The sequence below is a fragment of the Saccopteryx leptura genome, chromosome 13 (genome assembly GCF_036850995.1).
Source record: "Saccopteryx leptura isolate mSacLep1 chromosome 13, mSacLep1_pri_phased_curated, whole genome shotgun sequence".
NCBI lineage: Eukaryota > Metazoa > Chordata > Mammalia > Chiroptera > Emballonuridae > Saccopteryx > Saccopteryx leptura.
In genome coordinates, this window is record NC_089515.1 from 29,274,428 (window position 1) to 29,293,024 (window position 18,597).

Here is an 18,597-nt window from a genome sequence, read left to right on the forward strand (position 1 = left end):
AGGGGCCTTGACAAAGTCAAGGAGAGAGGACAATGTGGCACAGAAGGGAATGTCTAAGAGTCGAGTAAGGAATAAAGCTGGAAGAGGTATAAGGTATAAAGCAGCAAGACTATGTGTCAGGGGAGAGCACAGGACCTCTGTCACAGATGCACTAGACATGGCAGTATAGAGCCTTTAAGATTCAATGCACTGATTATGTAGACACCTTTGCAGAAGACCTGCAATGTCCAGTACATGAGTATTTGACATCTGGCTAGTCTGAATGTAGATGTGTTTTTTTTTTTTTTTTTTTTTTTCATTTTTCTGAAGCTGGAAACGGGGAGAGACAGTCAGACAGACTCCCGCATGCGCCCGACCGGGATCCACCCGGCACGCCCACCACGGGGCGACGCTCTGCCCACCAGGGGGCGATGCTCTGCCCATCCTGGGCGTCGCCATATTGCGACCAGAGCCACTCTAGCGCCTGGGGCAGAGGCCACAGAGCCATCCCCAGCGCCCGGGCCATCTTTGCTCCAATGGAGCCTTGGCTGCGGGAGGGGAAGAGAGAGACAGAGAGGAAAGTGCGGCGGAGGGGTGGAGAAGCAAATGGGCGCTTCTCCTGTGTGCCCTGGCCGGGAATCGAACCCGGGTCCTCCGCACGCTAGGCCGACGCTCTATAGATGTGTTTTTAAGGTTTAAAATATGCCTTGGATTTCAAAGAACACAAAAAAATTTTAAATTCTCAATATGTTCTTATATCATGATTACATGTTGAAATATTATTTTGGCTATATTAGATTAAAGTATATTATTAATTTCATATGTTTTTTACTTTTTAAAATGTGGCTACTAGAAAATTTTAAATTATACATAGGGCTTACATTTATTTATAGCTTATATCATATTTCTAATGTACATAATTGGAACATTTACTATGTCACATGTACTGAGGCAACACCTGCTAGATCAATATGAAAACTTCATGTTGTAAGACCCACATATATGTTTTTTCCTTTCTACAGCTGAGAAATATTTGATAGAGCAACAATAGAGGGGAGAGGTTTAGAATTTGATTCATCCTCATCTATTATTATAGACCAAGGGAAAGTCTGCAAACAATCCAAAGCAAACAAATAATTTTAAGTTATAAATCAAAAACATTTTAGCATTTTTATCAATGATCTATCCTGCCATTTATAAAGCCTAAGTAAATTCTGTGTATTTCTTCATATACATAAACAAAAACATTCAATGAAATTATTTCCCCCAAAATGAGGGTTTTATCTTATAGCCTAGGAATCTGGTCTTAAAAACAAGTCTATGAAATAGTGCTTAATTTCCTATGATTGTCCCGATTCCTATTTGTAGAGGGGTCAAAAGAGTGGAAAGATTATAAGGTTGACAAGGCATAGATCACTGAGCTTTTTATTTTTTACCTTTTTTTTTTTTTTTTTACAGAGACAGAGAGAGAGTCAGAGAGAGGGACAGATAGGGACAGACAGATAGGAACGGAGAGAGATGAGAAGCATCAATTATCAGTTTTTCGTTGTGGCACTTTAGTTGTTCATTGATTGCTTTCTCATATGTGCCTTTGACTGTGGGGCTACAGCAGGCCAAGTAACCCCTTGCTCGAGCCAGCAACCTTGGGTCCAAGCTGGTGAGCTTTGCTCAAACCAGATGAGCCCGTGCTCAAGCTGACGACCTCGGGGTCTCGAGCCTGGGCCCTCCACATCCCAGTCCAACGCTCGCCACTGCGCCACCACCTGGTCAGGCTTTATTTTTTTTTTATTGTTTTTTGTTTTGACCCTTGGTTCTTCAAGTTACAAAAGGAAAACAAAAAGTTCTTAAATCACAAGCCAGTTACTTTCTTCAAACAAAAAAAGATAATATATGCTACATTATTTTGGAATACAGTTATCTTTCTATCTCTGTCAGATGGGCATGTCTAATGGACTATCATAATTATCCCAATTATAAAGATGGAGGATTGCATCAAAGAGGTTGAAGAACATCCCTGAGGATACAAATGAAATTACTGATAGAGTTTGAATCATAACACAGGTCTCCTGTGAGTCTAGTATTCCTTCTGTAACACAATAAAATTATCTTATAGTAAACAGAATCAGAAATAGTGGCTATATCCATGGTCAGGACAACTACAGTATTTTTTGCTCCATAAGATGCACTTTCCCCCCACAAAAAAAGTGGAGGGGAAAATGCCCATACATCTTATGGAGTGAAAAATACAGTATTTTATTAAATATTTTAACACACCATTTGGTTCAGAATATTTTTTTTTCTTATTTTCCTCCTTAAAACCCTAGGTGTGTCTTATGGTCAGGTGCGTCTTATGGAACGAAAAATACAGTAACTGTCTCTGAACAAGGATGTATGAATGTAAACTATTTTAGGAGGGAGGAAGGAAGGAAGGGAAGGGAAAGAGAAATAGGAAAGGAAGAAGTGAGGGAGGGAGGGTCAATGGCAAAACTGGAAAGACAACTCAGGGCTGCTGATTTCTTTCTAGTTCTATATTCTATATAGCAAGACAAATACAGATTAAACTCTCAAAGCACTGCTTTGATCAGGTCATTCCTTTTGTCTAAAATTGCAATGGCTATATTTTGAACTCCTGTAATTTGGTCCCAACCTACCTGTGGTAGGCAGAATAATGGCCTCTCAAGAGATGTCCATATCCTAATTCCTTTAACCTGTGAATATTTTATATGCCAAAGGAGAACTAAGGTAGATGGAATTAAGGTTTATTACCCACCTGACTTTAAAACAAGATTATCCTGCCCTGGCTGGTTGGCTCAGTGGTAGAGCGTCGGCCTGGCGTGCAGAGGTCCCAGGTTCGATACCCAGCCAGGGCACACAGGAGAAGCGCCCATCTGCTTCTCCACCCCTACCCCTCTCCTTCCTCTCTGTCTCTCTCTTCCCCTCCCGCAGCTAAGGCTCCATTGGAGCAAAAGATGGCCCAGGCACTAGGAATGGCTCTGTGGCCTCTGCCTCGGGCGCTGGAGTGGCTCTGGTCGCAACATAGCGATGCCCAAGATGGGCAGAGCGTCGCCCCTGGTGGGCGTGCCGGGTGGATCCCAGTCGGGCGCATGCGGGAGTCTGTCTGACTGTCTCTCCCTGTTTCCAGCTTCAGAAAAATAAAACAAACAAACAAAAAAAAACACCAAGATTATCCTGAACTACCTGGATATGCCCAGTGTAATCACAAGGGTCTTTAGAAACAGAAGAACTCAGAGGCAGTAGTCTGTATGATAAAAGATTCAACTGGACATTATTGGCTTTGAAGGTGGAAGGGGGGCCACGAGCCAAGGAAATGTGGGCTCTTGAAGCTGAAAAAGGCAAGACAATACCGTCTTCCCTAGAGCCTCAAGAAAGGAACTGAGCCCTGTGAGCAACTTCATTTTAGTTCAGTGAGATCCATTGTGGACTTCTGACCTACAGAACTATAAAATAATAAGTATGTGTTGTTTTAAGATGGTAGTTTTGGTCATTTATTGCAGCAGCAATAGTAAACTAATACACTTATCTTCCTGCTTCATCACACGTCATCCCTTACAATATGCTGCATTCCAAACAATAATACCCACTATGGTTAAACACATTTTGTTTCTTCCTACCTATTGCTTTGGTCAATATTACTTTGCAAGTGCTGACACCTGTTAGTTTGTACATCTCAAAATATCACACCATTTTCTAAAGACATACTCAAATACCACCTCCTCCATGAATCCTTCCCTAAATACCCCAAAGCATATATATCTGACTCTTCCTCTATACTTCTACAGCATCCATCTCATCTGTACTACTTTTTTTTTTTTTTTTTTCATTTTTCTGAAGCTGGAAACAGGGAGAGACAGTCAGACAGACTCCCGCATGCGCCCGACCGGGATCCACCCGGCACGCCCACCAGGGGCGACGCTCTGCCCACCAGGGGGCGATGCTCTGCCCATCCTGGGCGTCGCCATGTTGCGACCAGAGCCACTCTAGCGCTTGGGGCAGAGGCTACAGAGCCATGCCCAGCGCCCGGGCCATCTTTGCTCCAATGGAGCCTTGGCTGCGGGAGGGGAAGAGAGAGACAGAGAGGAAAGCGCGGTGGAGGGGTGGAGAAGCAAATGGGTGCTTCTCCTGTGTGCCCTGGCTGGGAATCGAACCCGGGTCCTCCGCACGCTAGGCCGACGCTCTACCGCTGAGCCAACCGTCCAGGGCTCATCTGTACTACTTTTACAGTACTCATTACACAATACAACATATTACAGCTAGACCTATCTTTTCTTCCAAACTTATCATGACTACCTAACCACCTACCCAACAAATATTTAATGTATATTTAACCTACATTGGGAAAAAACTTAAACAAAAAATTTTAATACGTAATAAAGTTCTAGGAATAAAAATGCTACCAGTGGGTAGAACAAACTTTGCTTATTCATCTTCACTGTCCAAGTAAAGAAATAATACATAGAAAAGGCAAACAAGGGTGCTACAAGTAGAAAGAACAAAGTATGCAAAGGCATACAAGGAGTGTGGTAGTCCCTGAATAATGTGAGGACCTGAGGGAGTATTATGGCTCAACTGTGTCTCACCAAATTCCTGTTCAAGTCCTAATGCCCAGGACCTTAGAATGTAACTATATTTGGAGATAAGGTCTTTAAAAAGGTAACTAAGTTAATACAGGTTTAGAAATGTAAAAGTAATAAGCAGAAGAAAGGTAAAATGATAGAAAAGAGAGGTAATTAATTAAGTTAAAATAAAGTCATTAGGGAGGGCCCTCACCTGAGTGGACACAGACACTGAGGCAAGCCATGTACAGACACAGTGAGAAGATGGCCATCTACAAATCAAGGAGAGAAGCCTTAGAAGAAACTAACCCTGCTGACACCTTGATCTTGGGCTTCCAAGATTCTTCCAGAATTGTAAGAAACAAATTTCTGTGGTTCACTGCCACAGCCAGCCTGGGGTAGCATTTTGTTCTGGCAACCTTAACGAACTAATTCAGGGACTAAGCCTAGAAAGGAAGGCTGGGGTTTCCGTTCCTAATTAACATTCTAATTCTGTAATTCAACTATAAAGGACATGTCATCCCTACAGTCCCTCACTGCACATACTATCTTGCACAAACTAGGCATTCAGTAAATATTTGTGGAACAAATAAAATGTACATGCTTCAGCTTAATTACTTTGTCCAAAAGTATGTTTAACAAGACTGATTCTGCACAGAGCTCTCATCAGCAAGGATCTGATTTATGTAACATATATTTTTAAAAATAATTCTAGAAGGCATTCTGAAATTTGAAACAGTACTGACTTTTTTCCCTTTACCAATAAACATTAATTACCCTGGTTATATAAATCATGCAGAAAAATCTTAATTAAGAAATTATAAAAGGAAAACAAAATTTCAAAATAGGTCATCTAAACTTCTGAGGGTGACAAATTTAGGACCTAAATCTGTGAACATTCTCTACTTTCTACAAGCTATCCTTACAGCCTGAAATGCTGTCTGCTTCGGATCCTTCCTCTTCTGTGGACCCTTCAGTCTTTCTCTCTCTTGAAACTTTCCCTATTGACTCAAATTTGGTCATCTCACCCGTCCCACACCACTACATCACAACACTTGGCAGCTGGATAGGTATCATATTTCATCGATTCTAAGATGCACATTTTTTTGACATTTCCACACCTCTGACATCAGGATGCACCCTACAATTGTGCACACTGTAAGATGCACAGGCATAAGCATAAAGCATCAATACCAAACTTGCAGAAAGCTGTGGTAACGCTGTGGGGGAATCCCAGATACAGGATAGCTCTAGGAAAGTGCAAATGTGGCTTAAGATTCCAGCAACGATCTCACCACTACAAATTCAATAAAAAGAAAATAGAAGACTAAAGAAAAGAATCCAGCAACAATGACTTTTGCTTCTTTTATGTATTCTTTTAAAAAATACTGTATCTTCAAAGTTCTTGATTACACAGTAGCTGATACAGGATGGAAAGGCATCAAGATCAATGACTGAGTTAAGAAGTTAGTAGAGCCTGACCAGGCGGTGGCACAGTGGATAGAGCGTCGAACTGGGATGTGAAGGACCCAGGTTCCAGACTCCGAGGTCACCAGCTTGAGCACGAGCTCATCTGGCTTGAACAAAAAGCTCACCAGCTTGGACCCAAGGTCACTGGCTCGAGCAAGGGGTTACTCGGTCTGCTGAAGGCCCGCGGTCAAGGCACATATGAGAAAGCAATCAATGAACAACTAAGGTGTCGCAACGAAAAACTGATGATTGATGCTTCTCATCTCTCTCCGTTCTTATCTGTCTGTCCCTATCTATCCCTTTCTCTGACTGTCTCTCTGTCCCTGTAAAAAAAAAAAAAAAAAGTTAGTAGAAAGAATTGGACTGTAAATATGAAGTTTTAGAAAACTGTTAACCAATTTATTTCACCTATATTTTCCTTATGAAAGAAATGATATATGATTTTAAAAACTTGTCTAATTAAGTCTAAAAAAGATTTTTCAACGTGTATAAAATTAAAACTCTAAAGGGTAAGCATTGTGTGAAAGTTTAAATTTTTTCTTTCTTAATGACACATAAAATAAAGATGTATTTATTTCACAATCAATGGCATTTTCAGTTCAATGAAACCTGGAGACTCGGAATCTAGTGCCAACTAACCTTACCTAAATAACAATTTCTTTGCATCTTATTACCTTACCTACAATAAAAGAGGGCTAGACTGCATTATGTTACAGGTCCTTCTCAATGCTAACATTACACTTTTAAAAAAAGATGTGTATAGTTCTATCTCTTAGACAAGGTAAAGTTTTAGTTTTTAGTCCTTCAAGTTCAAGGGCTGTGATATAATAATCCTAGCTAAGATCTTAGAAGATAGGAATAAAAACAGTTTTGTGGGTACTTTTACTTAAACACAAACATAATAAACCACTTTACACTATTGTTATGGCTATAAGAAATTTAAATATGAGGGGCATGAGAGGGTTACAGGAAAAAGGACAATAGAGACTTGACCACAAGTCAGTGGTATAATATTATAGCAGTTGCTTCAAATGTCACTAGGTCTACTTATATAATTATTTATAGAATTAACCCATAGAGTCAATTCTCAGTTATGTAGGTTAGGCTATTCAAGCCCTTTGGTTCTATTTTTTCTCTTCTACTGTTATCTGTGACTACTTAATTGCATAAATATTAAAGAGCCAAGAATTTTTCATATGTAATATGAATCAAGTAAAAGTTAGAATGTTAAAATGTTTTACCAATTTAACCTCCCATCTTTGGAAGATAGGGAAATAACACTATTTTAAAAGTAAAAAGTATTTCAGCCCTGGCCACTTGGCTCAGTGGTAGAGCATTGGTCTGGTGTATGGATGCCCTGGGTTTGATTCCCGGTCATGACTCACAGAGGAAGCACCCATCTCCCCGGTGCTGAGGATGGCTGCATGGCCTCTGCCTCAGCACTAAGAGCCTGGTTGCTTAACAACGGAGCAACGCCCAAGATGGGCAGAGCATCGCCCCCTAATGGGCTTACCAGGTGGACCCTGGTTGGAACGCATGAGGGAATCTGTCTCTGAGGCCCCTCCTCTCACTGAATTAAAAAAGAAATAAAAAGTATTTCAAGCCTTGTCAAATTTCTCATGTCCTAAGTTCAAAAACATCCAAAAGGAGTCCCCTAAATAAAAATAAATATACTACCATATTTAATAGACAGCATAAATTATAGCTTACAGCCCCCTTCTATACTCTTTTGGGCATAAGTGCTTTTCAACAGAAGGATAAATTCAGGCTTTTAAATGCTAGTATTTTATATATTAAGTGTAAGAGTAAATAATCTCTCCAATGGTATTCCCTATCTGCAACTAAAATTATCTAATATACACAGGCTAAGCCTTCATTAACCTTATCAAGAAACCAAGGCCAAAACCAAACTTTGGTCTTAAAAAATTTATAAAACTGAATGGGTAGAATGCCATATGCAAGATGCCATCTAATGATTTCTCTAGAATAGCTATCAGCAACATCTCAATACCGATGATCATTAGCATGAGAAAGCCATGGCCATAGCTTTAGATTAAGGCATAGTAAAAAAGAAAGGGGGAAAAGTGAAGACACAAGCAGAAAAGGAGACAGGCAAAAGGAAGTGAGGAAAAAGAAAGCTACAATAATGAGACATGTAAAGTGGCCCAACAATTGGTTCAGATGATCATTTACTGACTCTAGTCCCAGATGATAAATTGGTGAGGTCTGGTTCTCTCCCATGAATGGTAATGTAATGACACATGAATGGGCAGGCGACCAAGTGACTATCCTGAATTGACATAGATATGGCTCCTATTCAGACCAGACAGAAAGGTTAACATGGCAGACCGATGTTGTATTCTTATAGGATGCTATACAGATCCCCTGAATAGTAAAAACACTGTAGTAGATTAAATTTATAGTCAAGAGGAAGAATGAGAAGGCAGGGAGACATATCCGTATGTCCTCCTCTTCCTAGCATGATTGGAAAGACTAGATGGCAAGATACTATTGATGAAGTCATAACTAACCTAGTCTGAAATAGAAAAACTAAGTCAAACAGGAGGATGCTAGAGGTTAGAAGCTTCCCAAACTAACCTTGATAACTTAACTCAGGTATTGCTATGATAGTCAGTGACAATGGCTATCTATCGGACCTAAGAAAAATTATAAACCCAGCATTTATTGCTGTTCTACTTTTTGCTTGATTTCTCTAGTCCTTGATCCACTTTTTCCTATGCTTCCTTTAGCAAATTAAAACCCCATATCACACCCAATCTTGTTCTCCCACATCAAATTGTTCCTTGTTTATTACTTTATAGAACATTAGCCCTTGCCTACCTGTCCCTTTCAGCAACAGGCAATAGATAACGTACTTCTAACCTTCAAACTGCAGACTCAGACCCACTGGTTTAAGAAATGAATCACTCTTGTTCCAGGCAGGCAATGTAATAATATTACCCATCATCTAAAGGATCAGAAATAGAGTCTTGGTGCTTTCAGCCCAGTATATTTAGTATGCCTCAGCAGTCCCTGTGGCTTTTCCTTCACAATCTCAGTCTCTTGTCAATTCACACAAAAGATTTTTTGTATAAGGTTGCTGATTAGCACTTAAATTTCCTGTGTCCCAAATCTAGGCCTTATTGCAAACTGATACCTCTCCACACTATAACCTGAAATTCATCACCACAAAAAAGTCTCAATTTAAACATATTTACACTGCTGGCTATCCGATGCTTCAGCAGTCAGCCCTACAGCTGGTCACTCTTCCTCTCCTCGCACTCTATCCCGAAGTCCAGCATGCCTAGAAGTAATCTGGGTGCCTAGTGCCAACAAGTAATTTCTCATAAAAATGATTAAAGGAACTCAAATCAAAGTGTGGGTGACAGTTAAGTCTCCCAAAAGGTATAGTTCTAACTTTAACGAAGCTTTTTAACACAAATGAGTTTCTAATATTTGGATACAGTTGCTGTCTATTTTTTTCCTGATGAGGATACATATAAATTCAGGTTCTCTTTGCCAACCCTACCACTTCCCCTCCCTACTAACATCTCTAAACAGCAAATGAAGTAAATAAACATTATGAGTTATGTTACTGCTCCTACCCCATCTGGCCCAGCCTTAATCAACACACCACACTGCATGGGGCTTACTGGAATGAACACACCGCCAGAGACAGAGGAAGCACACCAGGGATCTCTGAAGCTGCAGACAAGAACCCTTCCTTTGAACCACAATGTAGGCATAGAAATGTTTATACCTTTCTTTAGTTTTGAGAAAAGGTATCAGAAATTAAAATGTTGCTAGTTTGAATATAATTTCAGAGGGACAAAATATTACACAACAAATCTAACAAAACGCAGAGGGAGTTTTTTAATTTTAGGAGTTATAGGTTAAAAACCCCCCACCAACTATGAACAATGGAATCTACTTAATGTTCCCTCTTTCTGTGTGAACCAGAAATCTAATCATTATCCACTAATGAAATGAGCAATAAACAGAGTATCTAATTCAATCAGATTCCTTTCTGGATGTCCCAAGAGACTACATTAGAACATACAGCATCTGGAAGGTGAGTCTATAAAACCCCATTATGCAGTCAATAACATGTTAATTCAGATATTTTAATAAAAATATCAAATATAAGTCTGTTAACATGAGCTGGAACTAGTAACAAAAGATAATGTGAAAATAAAATAGCAATAAAAGGGTGAGAGAATTTATGAGACATCTCTATAATTTTCATTCAATTTTTTTCTGTAAACCTGAAATTCCTGATAAAAAATATAAAAATAATAGAAATAAAGAGAAATCTGGAACACAGACTAATGTAATGGAAGTGGGGGATTACAATCTCTTATTTAGTTCTGTGGCCTTCCAACATGAAACAGTATCAATCAGTTTTTCCCTTTGGGATTAAGCCCTCTGATCATTTATTAGACAATCAAATCCAGTGTTAGGACATCTCTTAGATGGTTGTTTTATAGTAATTATCCTTGAGATTTTTTTAACTTTTTTTGTATTTTTCCAAAATGAGAAGTGGGGGAGGGCAGATAAACCCCTGCATGCGCCCGACTGGGATCCACCCAGCATCCCACCTGGGGCCAATGCTCGATCCCTCTAGGGTGTTGCTCCGTTGCAGTCGAAGCCATTCTAGTACCTGAGGCGGAGGCCATGGAGCCATCCTCCTGGGCCAACTTTGCTCCAATGGAGCCTTGACTGCGGGAGGGGGAGAGAGAGATAGAGGAAGGAGAGGGGGGAGGGGGGAGAAGTAGATAGGTGCTTCTCCTATGTGCCCTGGCCAGGAATCGAACCTGGGACTTCCACACCCCAGGCTGACACTCTACCACTGAGCCAACCACCCAGGGCTTCCTTCAGATTTTTATATGACTATCTGGTCACATGGTCACATCCCGTCTCTCTATATAAAATATAAACAATTTTAGAGCAAAAAAAAAGCTGGCATGTAGCACAATGCCTTTAACATAGCCATGATAATAACAATATATATCTAACTTTTTGTAATTTATAGCTTATCAAACTCAGTGATCAATATTTGCTATTAAACTGCAAACTGATGGGTTACCAACTATTAATGAGGTCCCTAGGGGTGGGACATGAAGGACTTCATTCTCTATTTCATATAATTTGTTTTTAGTAGATTATGAATTTTCCCTTCCAATTTTGGATTTTCTACTTTAAAAAAAAGAGAACATAAGAGTGTATACTAATGAACGTGAGTGGAGTGGATGGTGTTCCTTTACTCTTCTCTTTCCCATAGTTATACATTGTTATACATGGTTACACACTGTGTAACAAAAAGATTCTTACCAAATTATTTTTCCCTATCTTTAAATCAAGGCCAGAAATGGCAAGAGAAGGGACCAGATGCCAGTGTCCATCAACATCAATGTTATATTGCTGGTATCTTCCTAACCCAACTATCAAAAAGCTTGCTGATCAGTAGAGGTGCAGAGGCTATGAAAGTTTTATCTAGACAATAATAATTCTTTTGTACTTGGACAAAGATCTCAGAGTCTTAAAACAGGTCAGGCCAACATCCTTTCCTTTATCAATTATCAATTTAAGTCCTTGGGCATCTCATACCATGGCTTTAGGAGATTAAACGTGATCTAGAGACTCGTCATGAGTTGCAGTTCTGGGAGCTCAATAATGACACAGCCAGCTAGGCTCTCTGCCCTCCTGAGGCCGTTTCAGAGGCTCAAACATCACAGGAAACTGCTTCACATATCAAGGCTGCCACACCCTGTTCTACAGCATACTTCCCTGCCTATTAGAAGTATGACAAACCTCCATGTGTCTAGTCATTGTCAACAAAGAAACAGGCCAGCTGGGGAAAGAGCCAAATATCTGTTTGGAAGGTTTTCAAGATAAGCAGACACTCAGGTTTAGCCTTTAATAAAGTATGTTTGGAGTAATATAAATGATAAGTGTAATAGTCACCAAAGGACTATTAATGTTATTGGATCAGTGACTTCTTTTATTAACATTATTATCACATCTTCTAAAACCCAAAGCACAGGAGACCAAAATTCAAAGTTGGAACTGCTTCCACATTCTCAATCCATCTGCTTTCCTGATCTCATGCATCCTCATCCCTCAATATAGACCCCCTCCCTTCAAAGCAACCCCAAAGATATCCAAACACAACACCCAGGCACTGGCTGTCTTCAGCTTAAAACATGACATACTTCATTTTCCTGACATTCCAGCTTTTAGTCACAGTAGTATCCTCTTTGGCTACAGTACCATGCTCCTCGAAATACTGAGCAGTTGCCTAAGTCCTTTTGCACCTTAACAGTGTTATGACCTGAAAAAACAGCTACTCGTTTGAACCCCATGCCTCATTCAATTCAAAAGCCATATCCCTAAGCTACCACACAGAATCCACATGTAGCAGCAAAGAGGTTCTGAAAGTGCCTGGAGGCCACCCTACAAAGGAAGAGAGCTCGACTTCTGTTCTATGGCCTACATCCATTCACTGAATATTCATTTGAGTCCTACCAAGTGTAAAAGGCTCTCGGTGCCTCGCACTTCTTTTGTAGGAAGCTGTACTCTCCCTCCTATGTGTACCTGTGCTCTCTACCCCCTTAGGTAGCTCCTTTCCCAACTTCTATGAACACTGCTTTCTTTCTCAGACTAAGACCATGTTCCAGTGCTGGGATCCTTAGTAATTTCCCTACATTCACCCAACTTCCCCCTTTATTGGTATTTCTGAACCTAATTTGAGTCTAAAATCTCTGCTGAACAACGTTTCTTCTCATTATAGGCTGATGGACATTTCTAGTTACCACATTCACTTTCTGATATACATTTAAGTTTGTATATTACCTTTGAGCCATGGTTCTCACTTTGTGCATCAGAATCCCTTGAAAAATCTGTAACTATACACACTGCTCGGCTAAAGAGTTTGTCCCTTTTTTTAGCGACAGAGAGAGACAGAGACAGAGAGAGAGGCAGATAGAGATGGACGGACAAATAGACAGGAAGGGAGAGAGATGAGAAGCATCAGTTCTTCATTGCAGCCCCTTAGTTGTGCACTGACTGCTTTCTCTTATGTGCCTTGATGGGAGGTGGGGGGGGCTCCAGCTGAGCTAGCAAACCCTTGCTCAAACCAGTGACCTTTGGGCTCAAGCCAGCAATCATGGGGTCATGTCTATGATACCACACTCAAGCCAGCAATCCTGCATTCAAGCTGGTAACCCCACACTCAAGTCAGATGAGCCCACACTCAAGCAGGTAACCTCAAAGTTTCAAACCTGAGTCCTCTGCATCCCAGGCTAATGCTCTATCCACTGTACCACCACCTGGTCAGGCTAAAGAGTTTTCATTTCTATCCAGTTTCCATGTGATGCTCATACTGCTGGTCCAGGGACCAAACTATGGGAATGAATACCTCTGAGAAGATGATGAAAACTATGAAAAACTGCACATATATATAAAAATTTTCCTGCAGTTTCAGGGGGTTCATGAACGCCCATTTGTAGAAACTTTCTGCTCTATATTTCTAAGGACTGTTCAGGACACAGTGTTTTCTGACTTAACCATAAAAAGTGCTAACTGTGGTACAGGTAGGTGTGCATGCAAACACCTCCTAAGAGTGAGAGAAAACTGCTTGGTATTGAAGTCATTCTGTCCAATGGGCTGATGTCTTCAGTCTCAAATGTCTTTCACATGCATGTGAACATTTTTCTGTAGTCCTGGTTTAACTCTTGGAAACAAACCACTCGTCATTTAAAGTATTTTAAAAGGCTCTTTGAAATCACTCAAACAAAACTCTATTTTATAGGTGAGGAAGTGGTCTGGTATAAAGGACATAAACATTGGATTACGACAGAATTAGACTACACTCCTGATTCCACCTTTCTTAATGGTATACCCACTAAGCTTCAATTTCCTCATTTATAAAACTGGGGATTCAATAAGAAAATAATTTTTTTCCCTTTCAGGCAAAGGTTATGTAAACCCACTATAAGGAATGAAAAAGGAGTAGTTCTTGTTTACAATAAGAAATTTAAGTGTTGAATGTCTAAATTAAGGAAATGAAAAGACTGAACTAAATAATTTGTTAAGATGCCTTCAAAACTCTAACACTCTGAAGGGGATAAATGGTGATGGAAGGAGACCTGACTTGGCTGGTGAAGGCACAGCGCAGTGTACAGGTGATGTACTATGGAATGGTACACCGACACCTATGTCATTTTAGTAACCAATATCACCCCAATAAAATCAATTTAAAAATCTAACATTTTGTATTGATGAGCTCTAGCCATTCACTTATATTTTCTATAGACTCAACAATCATTTTTTCCTTAACTCAGCATATACTCCTAAAAACCAACCATGCCTTCCCTTATTTTACTCTTCTGTTCTCTACTTCTTTCCTGCTACAGTATCTAAAAACTTATCTGAATAACTACTGCAAAATTAAAATAAATATGAATAAATTCTTCTCCTTTCCTCAAATAGGCCTGTGTAATACATCTTGTCAATACAGAAAAGCCCCTTTGAAGAAGTTTCCCTCTGTACTTTCTCAATAGAGAGTATCTATTAAATTCATCTTTAATCTTTTCATTAGGCTCACTCAGAACCTGGCTATTATAGATATTGCTCAATTCTGTAGGTTTTATTTTTTTAAATAGCCACAAAATACTCTCTTGTCAATCTACAATCCTATAAGTTTATTGGAGGAGCCCTCACATTGGATGTAAATGAGTGAATGTGTACAAATGTCTATAAAATTACCCCCAAAATCCCAAGTTCTAAGAATCTACCAAATTATCTAAGCATCAACCCATTTCCTCTAAACATACCTCTTGTAGAAGACGTGGATCCAGGCAGTCACCATCATCATTAAACATGGACTCCCAGCTCTCCTCAGTAGAAGTACTTCTCTCCATGGGAGAAGTTTTAGTAGACTTTGGTTCCATGGATGTATCTATAGAAACTGATTCTATACCAGAAAAGGATATACCAAATTCTTTATTTTCTAAATCACTTTCCTCTTTTGTTTTGAACTCTTCAGCAGTTTTCAGTTCATGCAATGCCTCTGTTATATCACCAGTACAATTCAGATCATTGCCCAAGGCACTATCTGAAAGTACTTTTGTCCCATTTAACATACTGAGTTCAGAGTCCAAAAAAGTGTTACAATTACTACCAGCAATCTTTATAGGCGAGGAGGAAGCACAATCTGACCAGCTCTCTATCAACTCTCCGGTTGACTCTGTGAAACTAGCTGAAATATTCTCAGCATTAATATCTGAGCAAGTGGTCAGGTTGCTGAAATTTTCAGTGTCAGTCCCACTTCTAGCTACATGAAGAGGGGCTGTATTTGTACTCATTTCTAAATATTCTGAGAAACTACTCGTGTTGCTACAGGCCTCATCAGCTATTCTAACTGCAATGACACAAGGGCTGTCTACAGTTATTTGATCAGACATGAGATCTGTAATGTCCATCATACATGCCTTATTTGAAACGTCACCTACACTCTTAAACCCATTATATATATCTGTTTCATGAGCAAGGGCAGCTGTATCAGTAGATTCATACTTCACACATAACTCATCAGCAGTGCTGTCATTCTCCTCACACTCTCTAGTCATTGTTGGATCAAAAATGCCATTTGCGCTCTCTAATTTGTTGACTAAAGTCATTTTAAGAGAGCTGTCACCCTTTGTCCCAGGGATGGAATCTATACCTTTCTGACTCAAGATGAAATCTGTACTGTTGGCTGTATCACCAACATTCTCAGCTTCAGAGTCTACACAAGTTTGATCAGTGACACCATCTGGACTTCCAGGAACAGAAATAGTAGTGATGCCTCCGCTGCTGAGCTTCACCATCCCACCTGATGTTGGCATGCCTTGTTGCACAACTCCAGACTCTGAGCTTAGTTTTAGTGGTGCAGTCACACTCTCAGGTCTCAAAACAGAACTAAGGACTCCAGGAAACTGATATAGTATCTCTACAACCTTGGCATCAGTTTCAGTTCTGCTTCCTGATTCTCTGTTTTCAAATGTTTTCCCGCTTAGTTCAAGCCTACTAAAATCGCAGAAGTCCACATTTTGGAATGGTTCGTTTAGAGTCAGAGCCTCACTGATTTCTGAACAAGACTGAGATAGAAGCAACCTCTCATGTCCTGTCCCATCTGTGGTTTCACCCTCCAAACACTCCACCTTCTTCGGTTTAAAATGTCTTTGTAAAGGTACACTAGGTACAAATCCAGAATTTAGGGATATTTCTTTGGATTCTGTGCCTCCCCTTTTAGTACACACCCTATCTTTATTGTTTTCTTGAAGGCCTGTGTCTTTTCTTAATTTTGTTGAAGATTTCTTTCCTTCCCTACGATTGTGTTCCTTTTTACCGGGAAAAGTACTTAGTTTTTGACCCTTGGGTTTGTCCCTAAAGATCTCCTTTTGGGAGAGAAAGTCTTCTTTTTGTTCTTCTTTCACCACAGAGTCAGGTGGGCCACAGCTTTTTGCCTCGTCCCCAGTCTTGAGGAGTACTATACCCCTTCGAGCTTTAGGTACATAAAGTGCCATGTCAGGCCTTCTGGCTCGAACTCTGCATCTCGTTGTTTCTTGCTGCATGGCACCACCTCAATCTGCAAGAAAAAGTGAGAATGGTTTAATTACTAGAAACTAATTACAGTGTATTGAACCAAGAGGTCTTTAAAGAGTAAGTAGAGGGCCTACTAAGCTATCCTATAGAAACCTTCAGGTTAAAAGGAAGAAAACTTGCCATAAAATAATTAATTCAATCAGATTAGCAGCTAATAAAAGTAAATTCTAAAATAATTCATGAGCCCATGAATTTTATCCATATATACTCTTCCTTCATATTCCCCAAATCCTTTACCTCTATGTCCCAAGTACTCTCTACTTTTATTTTTATTTATTTATGTATAATATTTATTTGACAAAGAGATAATCAGAGAGAGGGACAGACAGGGACAGACAGACAGGAAGGGAGAGAGATGAGAAGCATCAATACTTCATTGCAGCTCCTTAGTTGTTCATTGATTGCTTTCTCATATGTGCCTTGACTGGGGGGCTCCAGCAGAGCAAGTGACCCCTTGCTCAAGCCAGTGACCTTGGGCTTCAAGCCATAAGCCAGTGACCATGGGGTCATGTCTATGATCCTGTACTCAAGCTGATGAGCCCATGCTCAAGCTGGTGACCTCGGGGTTTCAAACCTGGGTCTCTGTGTACCAGTCCGATGCTCTATCCACTGCACCACCGCCTTGTCAGGCCCAAGTGCTCTCTACTTTTAAAACAAGTAGTTTTGTCTTAGGATAAATTAGAACAGATTATTAGAACAGTGATTTTCACATATTAAGTACTCATAAAAACACAACCGTCTCCATATTCTAGGTGTTCAGAATTTATACTGAATTTATACTGAAGAGTATACTCAATGAAGACCCCTAAAAGCACATGTGCTCAATATAAATGTAGCTTTTTAAAGAGTAACTTGAATGTGGATGACTAATCACGAACTGCTTTTGAACTATGACTTCTAGGAAGAAAGAAGAGAGAAAAAGCCATTATTCTATTATGGCTTTCTATTGTGAGAGAGAGAAAGCCATTATTCTATTAATACTATGTATTTAATCAAGTGACCTACTACAAGTTTTTCTTCCTTCCAGCAGCAATAAAACAGGTCTGGGTAGGAAGAAGAGGGTGAAGGCCAGGGAATGCGATGAGACAACTCACACTAGTAACTTCCTGACAACCTCCATCATAGTTGCTCAACTGAATTCAACAAAGGAAAACTTAACAAAGGTCAAAGAAAACTTCATCTACTATCTGAAAAATATAAGGAAATGTGCTAGACAATTCCATATTGAATTATTATTTTAATCTTCAAAAAAGTGATATACATAGCAAAAAGCCTGCCATACACACTCTGAAATACCCACTGTTAATATTTCACCACATACATTTCAAAGGAAAGAAATAATAAAAGAAAAAGAAAGGCTGACCAACCTGTCTGCTCCATTCCAGCCCCCTGAAACCTCCCCTGATTCAGAGTACTCCCTCAGTCAAGGAGCTCTGCTCTCGTGCCACTGGCCGGTTTCTTTTCAGTCTGGGCATATACCATGACTCTGATCATCAAGTGTCCTGAGTGAACTTCTTGTCCCTTTTCTCTTTTGTTATCTTAATTATCTAGCCCACCGAATCATCACAGACTTTCTCTTTTCATTTGTGAAAGAATATGACTTTAAAATTGAGCCATGCCAGAATTTTTTTAAAACACTTACTTTTCAAAGATAGTACTAATGGGTATTCCACTAAAGGAGATGCCAGAAACTTGGTGTATCTTAATTTCAGTTAGGAAAGCATCTGAAAAAATACATTATGATGAACTTCTGTATCTAAGACAGTAAAATGTGAGCTACTTAACAGAACTGGCAGGTGGACTCACAACAAAAAGCAATGATAATGGGTAGAAGTAAATTTAGAGGTTATTTAAAGAAGAACTATGTCCCCATAGCCCTTTGAAATTCAACATTTTAAATAGTAATTTGAATGTAACAATAGACATT

General features: G+C 39.7%; 1 protein-coding gene and 1 non-coding gene across 3 annotated transcripts in view; both read right to left on the reverse strand.

The window, feature by feature from the left end:
* Window positions 1–18,597, reverse strand: part of R3HCC1L (R3H domain and coiled-coil containing 1 like) — a 103,351-nt gene that overhangs the window by 22,297 nt on the left and 62,457 nt on the right. For both annotated transcript variants that reach the window (XM_066355300.1, XM_066355302.1), the window contains exon 2: window positions 14,858–16,653. In XM_066355300.1, the coding sequence (XP_066211397.1) occupies window positions 14,858–16,639 (1,782 nt within the window). In that variant the 5' untranslated portion in view covers window positions 16,640–16,653. The remainder of the gene's footprint in view (window positions 1–14,857; window positions 16,654–18,597) is intronic.
* On the reverse strand, window positions 10,817–10,892 carry TRNAP-GGG (transfer RNA proline (anticodon GGG)). The gene has a single exon. It is a non-coding gene; the product is annotated as a tRNA-Pro (tRNA).